This window comes from Callithrix jacchus, chromosome 13, assembly GCF_049354715.1.
Source record: "Callithrix jacchus isolate 240 chromosome 13, calJac240_pri, whole genome shotgun sequence".
In the NCBI taxonomy this organism is placed as follows: domain Eukaryota; kingdom Metazoa; phylum Chordata; class Mammalia; order Primates; family Cebidae; genus Callithrix; species Callithrix jacchus.
Window position 1 is genome coordinate 47,921,374 of NC_133514.1, and position 14,957 is coordinate 47,936,330.

General features: G+C 36.6%; 1 protein-coding gene across 1 annotated transcript in view; it reads left to right on the plus strand.

The window, feature by feature from the left end:
• The window catches only part of LOC118146673 (uncharacterized), a 98,011-nt gene that overhangs the window by 68,470 nt on the left and 14,584 nt on the right, over positions 1–14,957 (plus strand). Inside the window, exons 3-4 of the mRNA XM_078346875.1 lie at positions 13,375–13,482; positions 14,248–14,385. Of these exons, the coding sequence (XP_078203001.1) occupies positions 13,375–13,387 (13 nt within the window). The 3' untranslated portion in view covers positions 13,388–13,482; positions 14,248–14,385. The remainder of the gene's footprint in view (positions 1–13,374; positions 13,483–14,247; positions 14,386–14,957) is intronic.

Below are 14,957 nucleotides of genomic sequence, written 5' to 3' on the forward strand. Positions count from 1 at the left end.
ATAATAAGGGAAAGTTTTGGGACTCCCAGTTTGTTGAGCCCCAAATCATGATGGGTTGCTGAACCATATTATTTAAAGTCTTCTTTTCAATATTTAGTTTTTATGATTTTAATAAACATTAATTCTGACAATTATGTGCCTTGCGTTGCTCTTCTTGAGCAATATCTTTGTGGTGTTTCCTGTATTTTCTGGATTTAAATATTGGCCTGCCTTGCTAGGTTGGGGAAGTTCTCCTGGACAATATCCTGAAGATTGTTTTTCAGCTTGGATTCATTTTCCCTGTCACATTCAGGTACACGGATCAATCACAGATTAAGATTTTTTACATAATCCCATTTTCGTGTACATGTGTCCTTATAATAGAACGATTTATAGTCTTTTGGATATATACCCAGTAATGGGATTCCTGGGTCAAATGGAATGTTCATTGCAGCACTGTTTACAATAGCAAAGACCTGGAATCAACCCAAATGCCCATTGATAATAGACTGGATTGGAAAAATGTGGCACATATACACCATGAAATATTATGCAGCAATCAGAAATGATGAGTTCGTGTCGTTTGTAGGGACATGGATGAATCTGGAAAACATCATCCTCAGCAAACTGACACAAGAACAGAAAATGAAACACCGCATATTCTCACTCATAGGTGGGTGATGAAAAATGAGAACACATGGACACAGGGAGGGGAGTACTAAACACTGGGGTCTATTGGGGGGAAAAGGGGAGGGCCAGTGGGAGGGGGAGGTGGGGAGGGATAGCCTGGGGAGAAATGCCAAATGTGGGTGAAGGGGAGAAGAAAAGCAAAGCACACTGCCATGTGTGTACCTACACAACTGTCTTGCATGCTCTGCTCATGTACCCCAAAACCTATAATCCAATAAAAAATTTAAAAAAAGAAAAAAAAATCCCATTTTATTGGAGGCTTTGTTCATTTTTTTTTAATGAATTGTACTTTTAGTTCTGTGTTACATGTGCACAGCCTGCATTCTGCATTTGTACACACATGCCATGGTGGTTTTCTGTTGCATAGGTACATACATGTTATGGTGGTTTTCTCTCTCCTTCCTACCCTTCACTGTCACCTATATCAGGCATTTCTCCCAGTGTTATCCCTCCCCATCCTTGTTGCCCCCTTTTTGTACCTCCTTTTTCCTCCCTTTCCCCTCACCTATCAGTGAGTGTTGTTCTTTTTCCTGTGCCCAAGTGTTCTCATTGTTTATCATCTGCCTATGAGTGAAAACATGCAGTGTTTGATTTTCTATTCTTGTGTTACTTTCCTGAGAATAATGGTTTCTAGATTCATCCGTATTTCTAAAAAGGACACAAAATCATTTTTTATGGCTGCATAGTATTTCGTGGTGTATATGTGCCACATTTTCTTTGTTCAGTCTATCTTTAATTGGCATTTGGGTTGGTTCCAGGTCTTTTCTATCATAAACAGCACCACAAGGAGCATATGTGTGCATGGGTCTTTATAATAGAGCAACTTATAATCCTTTGGGTACCAGTAATGGGATTGCTGGATCAAATGGAATTTCTATTTTCTAGATCTTTGAGGAATTGACATTGTCTTCCACAATGGTTGAGCTAATTTTTTTTCACTCTTTTTTTCTGTAATCTTGCCTTCTTTTATTTCATTGAGTTGATCTTCAATCTCTGATATTCTTTGTTCTGCTTGATTGATTGAACTATTGAAACTTTTGAATGTTTCAAGAAGTTCTCTTGCTGTGTTTATCAGCTTCGTCATATAGTTTATGTTCTTCTCTAAGTTGGTTATTCCAGTTAGCATTTGGTCTCACATTTTTTTCAAGGTTTTAGTTTCTTTGCATTGGGTTAGAACGTGTTCCTTTAGGTCAGAGAAGTTTGTGGTTACCCACCTTCTGAAGCCTGCTTCTATCAATTAATCAAACTCGTTCTCCATCCAGTTTTGTTTCCTTGCTGGTAAGGAGCTGTGATTCCTTGAAGGAGAGGCATTCTGGTCTTTGATAATTTCATCCCATTTTTCTGTGTATTTGTCTGCTTTTGATCTTTGAAGTTAGTGATTTCAAATGGAATCTCTGAGTGAATGTTCTTTCTGTTGAGGTTGAAGCTATTTCTTTTTGTTTTTCCATTTTTCTTCTAACATGCTCCTCTGCTGTATGAGGTGTTTTGTTTGTTTGTTTATTTGTTTTTGGTTATACCAGGAGCAGGGAGCCTCTTGAGGAGCCAGTCTGTTTTTGTCTGCCTGCGGAGGTGCTGCTGGGCTACCCCAGCCTTGGGTTGGTTGCTGTGTAGGCTCCCTCTGGCTGTCATTTACACAGGCACAGGTGAGATTAGAACCCCTTTTGCAATGGTGGATGTCCTTTCCCCTACTGAGCTTGATTGTCCCAGGTCAATCTCGAGATGATGATCTGGCCATAAAACTCTTAAGCAAGAGGGCTTCAATATACTGGTCTTTATGGGGGTGGGATTTGCCAAGCCGTATCAACTGTCTCCCTGCTTTTAGCTCTCCCTCTATCTGGGAGGTAGGTTGTTTCATTTTGTTGGCACTCTTGCCATTAGTCAAAGCCTCTGCCCTGTTTTCTGCCAACAACTCGTGGCACCTGGCCAGCCATAGCTGTCACTAAGATCTGTGTTAGTAACTTGGGGTGCATTTCAGCTCAGCAGCAATCTCCTGGACTGTGGTTTGCAATGGCCATGGAAGAAGCACACTATTTGAACCAGGGTGCCAAGAAGTTAAAGTCCCTGATCTTCCAGTCCATTGCACTTCCCAGGTGGGGCAGCAACCCACCCTGCCTTGTTTTGCCCTCCTAGGGCAGTCCCATTGAAATGAACCTGGTGCCTCATTTGGAAATGTGGAAATCACTCACCTTCTGCATCTCTCTCACTGGAAACCGGGCTCCAGAACTGTTTCTATTCAGTCATCCATATACAGTTTTAAAGTGCGTAATATGAATGGAACATCTGTAAGAGTGATCTAACATTTCTAATAGAACTGTAACACTCATAAATGAAAAAAAAAACACTCATAACACTAATGTACCATTCACAATACAAATATAACAATCATACCCATAATAGAACTGTGACACTCAATACAAATATACAATACACAAAACTAATAAAACTTTGTAACACTCTTGTAACATCTGTAATGCTGTACTGACACCTGTAATTCAATTGTAATACTCAGAATACCAATATATCATCTACAATACGATCATAAAAACTGTAATACTGATGGAACAACTGTAATACTTACCTAACACCTGTAATACTAATATAACACTCATAATAGTAATATAGCATTTGTAATACAAACAGATAATAAGACTGTATAACACATATAATTACTGATGTAATACCTGTTATACATATGTAACACCTGTAATACTGACATAACATTTCTAGTCTTACCAGGGCACTTGGTTTGACAGATTTAACTGAGCTAGATTTGGGTTAAATTTGGCCTTTATAATAAAATTTGATGTCTGTCTCTGCTTTAGTGACATGATGTTAACCTTGTCGTTTTAAATTAAAAGGGTTTACTTCCCAATAGTTTTATACTTCTAGAAAACTTGCAATAGCATTTAGCATATCTTTCCTTTCTCCTAAGTTCTCTGTTAATTATTGATGTGCCAGATTTGCAGCTTCATGAAAAATCACCCAGTGTATTTTACCAAGAGCAGGAATACTGTCCCAGGTTACCACCACATAACTACCAAATCAGGAAACATACAATTTTTTACATGGAAGTACCAACTATAGACCTATTTCACTTCAACACCTGCTTCAGCTGGGATAAGAATGTTTTTTTTCATGTGAGCCCAATTTTCCTTTTCTGCAGAAACTCTTCCTGAGACTCATTCTCAGTTTTCACAGCCTTGACAGATATAAAGAGCAATGATAACTCCAAGCTGTGTCTATCTGGAATATTTTTTCTGAACAGACGCAGACCTTACATTCCTGGCTGTGACACATTGGCATGGTGTTATTCTCTCCTCAGTGCAGCCCACTTGGAAGAGTACAGATCCGTCCTGCCACCACTGCTGATCTCACTTGGTAATAGCAAAATATTTATATAGAAACACAAATTTTATCATGTCACTCTCCTGATTTAATTTTGCCAGTGTTTTTCCACTAACCTAAGAAAAGGACCACAGAACTCACCAAGTACTTCTGCTGGTTTTTCTCTCACATTTAGTTTACTCAACTAAGCTCTGGGGTGTGTCTGGGATTTTATGTGCATTTCCTCAACTTATTCACCCAGTGCCATTCTTACCTGGTTTTCTAAGGCTTTTCCAGCTGAATCCTTAAAGTCACAGTACTTGTAATATCTAACTGTAGAAAAGTTAATTATATTGTGTGTCTAAAAGTTAATTACGTAGTATGTCTAAAGTAATAATTATTTAAGGTTGTTTTTTTTCTGTCCAGTTCTGTGAAGTAAGTCATTGGTAGCTTGATGGGGATAGATTTGAATATACAAATCACTTGGGGCAGTATGGCCATTTTCACAGTATCAATGCTTCCTAACCAAGAGCATGGAATGATTTTCCGTAGTTTGTGTTCTCTCTTATTTCCTGCACATTGCTTGTTAATTATATTTTTAGGTATTTTGTTCTCTTTGTAGCAATTGTGAATGGAAGTTCACTCATGATTTGGCTGTTTGTCTATTATTGGTGTATAGGAATGCTTGCAATTTTTGTACATTGATTTTGTCTCCTGAGACTTTGCTGAAGTTGCTTATCAGCTTAAAGATACTTTGGGCTGATATGATAGGGTTTTCTAAACATACAATCCTGTCATCTGAAAACAGGGACAATTTGATGTCCACTCTTTCTGTTTAAATTCTTTTTATTAATTTCCCTTGACGGATGGCCCCAGCCAAAACTTCCCATACTATGTTGAATAGTGGGTGAGAGAGGACATCCTTGTCTTTTGCCAGTTTTCAATGAAAATGCTTCCAATTTTTGCCCATTGAGTACGATATTGGCTGTGGGTTTGTCATAAATAGCTCTTATTATTTTGAGATATCTATATTATTGATAACTATTTTATTGAGTGTTTTTAGCATGAAAGACTGTTGAATTTTATCAAAGGCATTTTCTGCATCTATTGAGATAATCATGTGGTTTTTGTATTTGGTTCTGTTTATTTGATGAATTACATTTATAGATTTGTGTATGTTGAAAGAGCCTTGCAACGCTGGGATGAAGCCAAGTTGATCGTGATAAACTTTTTGATGTGCTATTGAATGCGGTTTTTCAGTATTTTATTGAAGATTCATGCATCAATGTTCATAATAAATATTGGCCTGAAGTTTTCTTTTTTAGTTGAGTCTCTGCCAAGTTTTGGTATCAGGATGATATTGGTCTCATAAAATGTGTTAGGGAGAATTCCCTCTTTTTGTATTGTTTGGAATAGTTTCAGAATGAATGGAACCAGCCCCTTTTTGTATGTCTGGTAGAATTTGGCTGTGAACCCGTCTGGACCTGGGCTTTTTTTAGTTGGTAGTCTATTGATGGCTGCCACAACTTCATCCCATTTTATTGGCCTATTCAGGGTTTCAACTTCTTCCTGGTTTAGTCTTGGGAGAGTGCAAGTGTCCAGGAATTTATCCATCTCATTCAGTTTACTGGTTTGTGTGCATAGAGTTGTTTGTAGTAATATCTGATGGTAGTTTGTATTTCTGTGGAATTGGTGATGATATCCCTTTTAACATTTTTTCATTGCATCTATTTGGATCTTCTCTCTTTTCTTTTTTATTAGTTTGGCTAGTGGTCTATTTCTTATTTTTCATCTTTTCAAAAATCCAGAACCTGAATTCAATGATATTTTGAACTTTCTTTTGTTCCTATCTTCTTCAGTTCTGCTTTGATCTCAGTTACTTCTTGCCTTCTGCTAGCTTTTGCATTTGTTTGATCTTGCTTCTCTAGTTTTTTTTTATTGTTATGTTAGAATGTCAATTTTACATCTTTCCTCACTTCTCTCAGGAGCACCTAGTGCTATAAATTTTCCTCTAGACAGTGCTTTAAATGTGTCCCAGAGATTCTGGTACATTGTGTCTTTGTTTTCATTCGTTTTGAAGAACATCTTCATTTCTGCCTTCATTTTGTTATTTTTCCAGTATGCATTCAGGAGCAGGGTATTAAGTTTCCATGTAGATGTGCGGTTGTGAGTGAGTTTCTTAATCCTGAATTCTAATTTGATTGCACTGTGATGTGAGAAACTGTTATGGTTTCTGTTTTGTTGTTGTTGTTGTTGTTGGTTTGTTTGTTTTTGCATTTGCTGAGGAGTGTTTTATTTCCAGTTATGTGGTCAGCTTTGGAATAAGTGTGGTGCTGGGAAGAATGTATGTTCTCTGGTTTTGGGGTGGAAAGTTCTGTAAATGTCTACTAGATCTGCTTGGTCCAGATCTGAGTTAAAGTCCTGAATATCCTTGTTAATTTTCTGTCATGTTGGTCTGTCTAGTATTGACAGTGGGGTTTTCAAATCTCCCACTATTATTGTGTGGAAGTCTAAGTCTCATTGTAGGTCATTAAGAACTTACTTTATGTATCTGGGTGCTCCTGTATTGGGTGCATACACATTTAGGATAGTTAGCTCTTCTTCTTGCATTAATACCTTTACCATTATGTAACGTCATTCTTTGTCTATTTTGATCTTTGTTGATTTAAAGTTCATTTCATCACAGACTAGGATTGCAACCCCTTCTTTTTCATTCTCTATATGCTTGGTAAATATTCCTCCAGGCCTTTATCTATACCTTTGTGTGTGAGATGTGTATCCTGATTACAGCACACCAATGAATCTTAACTTTGTATTTAATTTGTCAGTCTGTGTCTTTTGATTGGGATATTTAGCCCATGTACAACTAACAGAAAAAATAACCACCTAGCATCAAAATGGCAGAATTAAATTCATACAGCACGATTTTTTTTGAGTATATATATATATATATTATTGAATTTTAGATTTTGGGGTACATGTGAAGAACACACAAGATTTTCCACAGCTACACACGTGGCAGTGTGATTTGCTGCCTTTCTCCTCTTCACTTATATCTGGCATTTCTCTCCATGCTATCTCTCCCCAAATCCCCACCCCCTGATGTCCATCTCCTATTTCCCCCCAACAAACCCCAGTGTGTAGTGCTCCCCTCCCTGTGTCCATGTGTTCTCAATTGTTCAACACCTGCCTATGAGTGAGAATATGCAGTATTTCATTTTCTGTTCTTGTGTCAGTTTTCTGAGAATGATGATCTCGAGGTTCATCCATGTCACTACAAAGGACATGAACTTATCGTTTTTGATGGCTGCATAATATTCCATAATGTATATGTGCCACATTTTCCCATTCCAGTTTATCATTGATGGGCATTTGGGTTGGTTCCAGGTCTTAGCTATTGTAAACTGTGCTGTAATGAACATTTGTGTGCAAGTGTCCTTATATTAGAAAGATTTATAATCCCTTGGATCTATACCCAGTAATGGGATTGCTGGGTCAAATTGAATTTCTATTTCTAGGTCCTTGAGGAATTGCCACACTGTCTTCCACAATGATTGAACTAATTTACATTTCCACCAACAGTGTAAAAGTGTTCCTATTTCTCCACATCCTTTCCAGCATCTGTTGTCTCCAGATTTTTTAATGATTACCATTCTAACTGGCTTGAAATGCTATCTCAATGTAGTTTTGATTTGCATTTGTCTAATGACCAATGATGATGAGCATTTTTTCATGTTTGTTGGCCTCATGTATTTCTTCTTTTGTAAAGTTTCTGTTCATATCCTTTGCCCACTTTTGAATGGGCTTGTTTGTTTTTTTCTTGTAAATCTGTTTTAGTTCTCTATAAATTCTGGATATCAGCCCCCTGTCAGATGGGTAGACTGCAAAAATTTATTCCCATTCTGTTGGTTGTCGATTCACTGTAATGACTGTTTCTTTTGCCATGAAGAAGCTGTGGAGTTTGAATAGGTGCCATTTGTCTATTTTGGCTTTTGTTGCCAATGCTTTTGGTGTTTTGGTCATGAAGTCCTTGCCTAAGCCTATGTCCTAAATGGTTTTGCCTAGATTTTCTTCTAGGGTTTTTATGGTGTTAGGTCTTATGTTTAAGTCTTTAATCCATCTAGATTTAATTTTAGTGTAAGGTATCAGGAAGGGGTCCAGTTCCTGCTTTCTACACATGGCTAGCCAGTTTTCCCAATATTATTTATTAAACAGGGAATTCTTTCCCCATTGTTTGCTTTTGTCAGGTTTGTCAAAGATCGGATGGTTGCAGATATGTTGTGTTGCCTCTGAGGCCTCTGTTGTGTTCCATTGGTCTATATATCTTTTTTGGTACCAGTATTATGCTGTTTTGATTACTGCAGCCTTGTAGTATAATTTGAAGTCCGGTAGTGTGATGCCTCCAGCTGTGTTCTTTTTGATTAGAATGGACTTGGATATGCATGCTCTCATTTGGTTCCATATAAAGTTTAAGGTGGGTTTTTCCAGTTCTGTGAAGGTCATTGGTAGCTTGATGCAGACAGTGTTTAATCTGTAAATTACTTTGGGCAGTATGGCCATTTTCACAATATTGATTCTTCCTAACAATGAACATGGAATGTTTCTCCATTTTTTTCTGTCTTTTTCCATTTCGTTGAGCAGTGGTTTGTAGTTCTCCTTGAAGAAGTTTTTTACATTTCTTGTTAGTTATATTCCTAGGTATTTTGTTCTCTTTGCATCAATTGTGAATGGCAGTTCGTTCTTGATTTGGCTCTCTTTAAGTCTGTTATTGGTGTATAGGAATGCTTGTAATTTTTGTACATTGATTTTGTATCCTGAGACTTTGCTGAAGTTTCTTATCAGTTTCAGGAGATTTGGGGCTGAGATGATGGGGTCTTCTAGATATAAAATTATGTCATCTGCAAATAGAAACAATTTGACTTCCTCCTTTTTTATTTGAATACCCTTTATTTCTTTTTCTTGCCTGATTGCTCTGGCTAGAACTTCCAGTACTATATTGAATAGGAGTGGTGAGAAGGCATCCTTGTCTAGTGCCAGATTTCAAAGGGAATGTTTCCAGTTTTTGCTTATTCAGTGTAATTTTGGCTGTTGGTTTGTCATAAATAGCTTTTATTATTTGGGATATGTTTTATAAATATCTAGTTTATTGAGGGTTTTTAGCATAATGGGCTGTTGAATTTTGTCAAAGGCCTTTTTTGTGTCAATTGAGATAATCATGTTTTTTTTTGTCTTTCAATCTGTTTATGCGATTAATTACGTTTACATACTTGCATATGTGGAACCAGCCTGCACCCCCAGGATGAATCCTAATTGATCATGTTGAATAAGCTTATTGATGTGCTGTTGCAATTGTCTTGCCAGTATTTTATTTAAGATTTTTGCATCTATGTTAATCATGGATATTGACCTGAAGTTTTCTTTTCTTGTTGAATCTCTGCCGTGTTTTAGTATCAGGATTGATGTTGGTCTCATAAAATGATTTGGGAAGAATTCCCTCTTTTTGGATTATTTGGAATAGTTTCAGAAGGAATGATACCAGCTCCTTTTTGTGTGTCTGGTAGAATTCGGCTGTGAATCCACCTGGACTTGGGCCTTTTTTGTGTGGTAGGCTCTTAATTGCTGCCTCAACTTCAGACCTTGTTATTGATCTATTCAGGGTTTTGACTTCTTCCTGGTTTAGGCTTCAGAGGAGGCAAGTGTTTAGGAATTTGTCCATTTCTTCCAGGTTTACTAGTTTGTGTGCATAGAGTTGTTTATAATAATCTCTGATAATGGTTTGAATTTCTGTGGAATCTGTGATAATATCCCCTTTATCATTTTTTATTGCATCTATTTGGTTATTCTCTCTTTTCTTTTTTATTAATCTGGCTAGTGGTCTGTCTATTTTGTTAATCTTTTTGAAAAACAAGCTCCTGCATTTATTGATTTATTGAAGGGTTTTTTGTACCTCTATTTCTTTCAGTTCTGCTTTGATCTTAGTTATTTCTTGTCTTCGGCTAGGTTTTGAGTTTTTTTGTTTTTTCTTTTTTTTGATCTTGCTCCTCTATTTCAATTTTGATGATAGGGTGTCAATTTTAGATCTCTCCTTGCTTCTCATGTGGGCACTTATTGCTATATATTTTTCTCTAGAGACTGCTTTAAATGTTTCCCAGAGATTCTGGTATGTTGTGTCTTCATTCTCTTTGGTTTTGAAGAACATCTGTATTTCAGCCTTCATTTTGTTGTTTATGCAGTCAACATTCAAGAGCCAGTTGTTCAGTTTTCATTAAGCTGTGTGATTCTGAGTTAGTTTCTGAATTCTGAGTTTTACCTTGATTGCACTGTGGTCTGGAGACTGTTTTTTATAATTTCTGTTCTATTGCATTTGCTGAGGAGTGCTTTACTTCCAATTATGTGGTCAATTTTTGAGTAGGTGTGATGTGGTGCTGAGAAGAATGTACATTCTGCGGATTTGGGGTGGAGAGTTCTGTAAATGTCTATTAAGTTTGCTTGTTCCAGGTCTGAGTTCAAGTCCTGGATATTTTTGTTAATTTTCTGCCTGGTTGATCTGTCTAATATTGATAATGGAGTGTTAAAGTCTCCCACTATTAATTTGTGGTAGTCTAGGTCTCTTTGTAAGTCATTAAGAACTTGCCTTATGTATCTGGGTGCTCCTGTATTGGCTGCATGTATATTTAGGATTATTAGCTCTTTTTGTTGCATTGATCTTTTTACCATTATGTAGTGTCCTTATTTGTCTCTTTGGATCTTCGTTGCTTTAATGTCTATTTTATGAGAGACGAGTATTGCAACTACTGCCTTTTTTTCTCTCCATTTGCTTGTTAAATCTTTCTCCATCTTTTTATTTTGAGCTTTTGTGTATCCTTGCATGCGAGATGGGTTTCCTGGATACAGCACACAGATGGGTTTTGGCTTTTTATCTAATTTGCCATTCTGTTTCTTTTGATTGGAGCATTTAGACCATTTACATTTAGGGTTAATATTGTTATGTGTAAATTTGATACTGCCATTTTGATGCTAGCTGGCAGTTTTCCCCATTAGTTGATGCAGATTCTTCATTATGCTGATGCCCTTAACCATTTGATATGTTTTTGGAGTGGCTGGTACTGGTTGTTTTTTTTTTATGTGTAGTGTCTCTTTCAGAAGCTTTTGTAAAGCAGGCCTGGTGGTGATGAAATCTCTGAGTACTTTCTTGTATGCAAAGGATTTTATTTTTTCTTCACTTATGAAGCTTAGTTTGGCTGGATATGAAATTCTGGGTTGAAGGTTCTTTTCTTTAAGGATGTTGAATAATGGCCCCCATTCTTTTCTGGCTTGTAAGATTTCTGTTGAGAGATCTGCTGTGAGTCTTATGGGCTTTCCTTTGTGGGTACCAAATATAAAAACACAAGGGCTATGGTCTAAATGTGGCACATAGATTTGTTTTTTTGACTCCTTAAATTGAGTCAACATGTAAAATTTAGGAGACTCATGAAGAAATTTGGCCTTCAGACTTGTCTTAAAAATCAAATCTGGTGTCCCCTGAGCCCCGTCACTGTTTGGTCTGCTGCGTAGAGGCTGCCCCTATACAGAAGGCACATGTTCTCTAGTTTGCTACTGTGCCCACTGAAGTCTTTGCTTACTTAGGTAACCTCCTTCATCCTTAGAAGTATCTGAGTTCACAACTCCTGTTTTATAGTCTGTTTTCATAAAGATTTCAAGGTTTTTAAGACAGTGTATATTGGTTTATAATATATAATTTATAGTTTATTTAAATCCCTCATTTATGGGGTTGAATTTTAGAATTCAGAAAGTTTTTTTTTTAAACTTTTTCTCTATATATACCACAAACAGTCATCTGCTCATAAGAATGCCTAAAAGCCTTTTTAGATTATTCCTGATGAGTGTTGGATAGTTTATGGATAGTTCACACATTATATATTTCTTTCCAGCAATATCCCTTAAAATACAAGTGACTTATTGGCTTTTATTATGCCAGAAATAAGCCATATATATCAGTATTTGAACTTTAATTAATAAACTGTTGTATTTTTTCTAATTTCTATTTTGCCTAAAGTAAAAAAAAAACAGTTAAATAGCAGTGTAAATGTAAACCAATACAAATGGATTTAAAAAGTTAAAAAGTAAAGTTGCATTAGGGTTCCAGAATTATCACTATAATTAAGAATAACTTTTTTCTGAGGTGGAATTTGCTTTTGTCCAGGCTGGAGTGCAATGACATAATCTCGGCTCACTGCAACCTTTACCTCCCAGGTTCAAGTGATTCTCCAGCCTCAGCCTCTTAAGTAGCTGGGACTACAGGCATGTGTCATTATGCTCAGCTAATTTTTGTATTTTTGGTAGAGACATAGTTTCACCATGTTGGCCAGCTGGTCTCGAACTCCTGATCTCAGGTGATTCACCCACCTCAGCCTCCTAAAGTGCTGGGATTGCAGGCATGAGCCACTGCACCCAGACTTATTTTCAAAAATTTTTAACCTGCTTCTCTTACACAGGACATGCTGAGCTTCTTGTCAGTTAAGATAAAAATCTATCCTCTTGTATTAGGAGAAAACTCATGAACTGTTTAATAATAAGGAAAATAAGTGCTTTGGAAGCCAATCTCTCATAATTCAGAGCTTATTTCTTTAGTGATCCATTCCAATTAGGAGGGCCTAACATTGGCATCTGGAATCCTTACACCATTTGTAGAAGTGAACTGAGCAAGTGTGTGCCACCCAGAGGAACCTAAGCCTGTTTGGGGAAGCTCTGTCAACTGTATCCCTGAAAGTCTAGTTCCTAAAATGTTAACATTTGCCACGGAAAGTATTGTCAGAGTGGGGTTAGGCAAAGTTCAAGAGATTTTTTTGATTCTTGGACATACAATACAGTTTTCTAATACTTCTGAAATGCAGATGATCATGGACTTTTTCTGTTGGGTACAGGACTCCTGGTAGAACAAATATTCTTTTGAATATAGTTTAAGAAACACTGCTCTAGAGATCATGATTTAGATCATTTATTTATTTTCAAAACTTAAAGCATTTGCTACCACATCTTAGATTTTAGGTTTACAGAAAGAAAAGACACAGCCCTGGCCCTCAAGAAGCTCTTAGGTTTCCGTGAAAAACAATAACATAATTATAATATACTGTGCTAAATGCTGTGAGAGAAGCAATGATTTATGGGACTAGTAAATAAAGTGAGTTTTGGAGATGACAAAAGTTAATGCAGGGAGGCAGAAATAGGTGTTTGCAAAGCAGTGTGTGGAAAAGGACAGAGGAGGTAGAATGAAGGGACTGCTTTCTTTATTTTGTGTTTAAGTTCATAGCATCTTATAGAAGATTTTTATTTCAGTTGAAAAATATGTAATTTTGTGAATTATAAATTGCTTTCTTACAGGAGGGAAACATGATTGTTTTACTTGCTATAATTTGCAAGAGGCAACAAATGGTGACATTTTTAGTGAAGAACCAGCCAAATGTACATGCTGTTGACAATTTCGAGAAGGTAAAGTAGTTCTTATTTTTTTTTTTTCAAATAAAAAGCTGAGTGTTATAGAGTGGCAACAGTCACAGAAATGAGAAATATTAATAAAAGATTAACTTGTAATTGTTGGCATACAGTGAAAAATAACATGAATAATCAGGTAGAAAAGCAATTATTTGGACTGAGCAACATATAAAACAGTGTATAGTAAGATTCATCTTCTCTGATAGACTCTTATCTTTAATCTGATATTTTTGATCCTGGAATCTTATATTAGCTAAAGGGGTTTTCTACTTTATTAACTTTATAAAGTGTAGACTTTAACTTTCAGTTTACAACTACTGCTATTACCAGTATCATTATTATCACCATTGTTTTTAGCTTGCTGATGGCTCTTACTGGTCTGATCTTTTGCTGACTTTTAATTACAATGTATCAGACTAGGAAAGCAATGGGGAAATTTACCTTTAAATTTTTGCCTACTTTAGATAAGTGACCTCAGCATAGTTTGTTGGCCATCAAAGGACAGTAAGTTAGCTACTTGTATTATGTCGTACCCCAGGGGGACAAGAAGCTTCCTTGTTGTCCCTGATTTTAAACTTTGGTGGCAATTTACAAAGATGAACACTTGAACACCCAACATGCTGATAGACATAAGCTAGAGCATGTAAACTGTTATTGTGTCTACAATGACAGGCAAGATAGTAAATTGGTAATGTATATCAAATTTGCTGATTAAATACCTTTATTCCAGTTCTTGAGTGGAGTTATTTCTTTTTATTTCAGAACAGCCCACATGCTTGCCACACATCATAACTTGCCAAGTATAGTCAGCCTTCTCCTTGAAGAAAATATTAGAGTCTTTTCTCAGGATATGTTTGGACAAACAGCAGACGATTATGCTGTTTGTTGTGATTTGATAAGGTAAGTGCTTGTCTTAAAAGACCGGTTACTACTAAATTAAGATTAAAAATAATGACAAATATGGCATCTTGTACATTAGATGCCAGTTCATAGTTTGCTTGAGGTCGTTTGGAATGGCAATGAGTTAGTCCACTTTTTAGCCAGAAATCAGAGAGAAAGCTAGACTAGTTAGAAGTAGAAGTGAGTGCAAGATTCTTTCAGGACTTTTAAAGGTATTTATCCCTAGAGATCTGAATGTTGTTCATTTTATTCCAAGTATAACCTTTATGTGTGAGATATAAAAAATATCATTTTTCCTTTTTTCTTTTCTTTGACAAGGTCTCACTATGTTTTTCACGTTCCTGAGCTCAAGTGATTCTCCTGCCTCCCCCTCCCAAACTGCCAGCCACCATGCCTGGCCTGACTTTTCTAATTAGTTATTGGGTCTTGAAATGTCCAGTTTAACAGAAAATCTTCTATTGTCCCCTGGGACTATGCTTAATGCCTTCCTCCTTTCAATTTTTCAGAAAGCTAAAAGGTTCCCTAAGTCCAAGGAAGACAATCTTGCTCTACAAGTCAGAACAAGGGGGGGG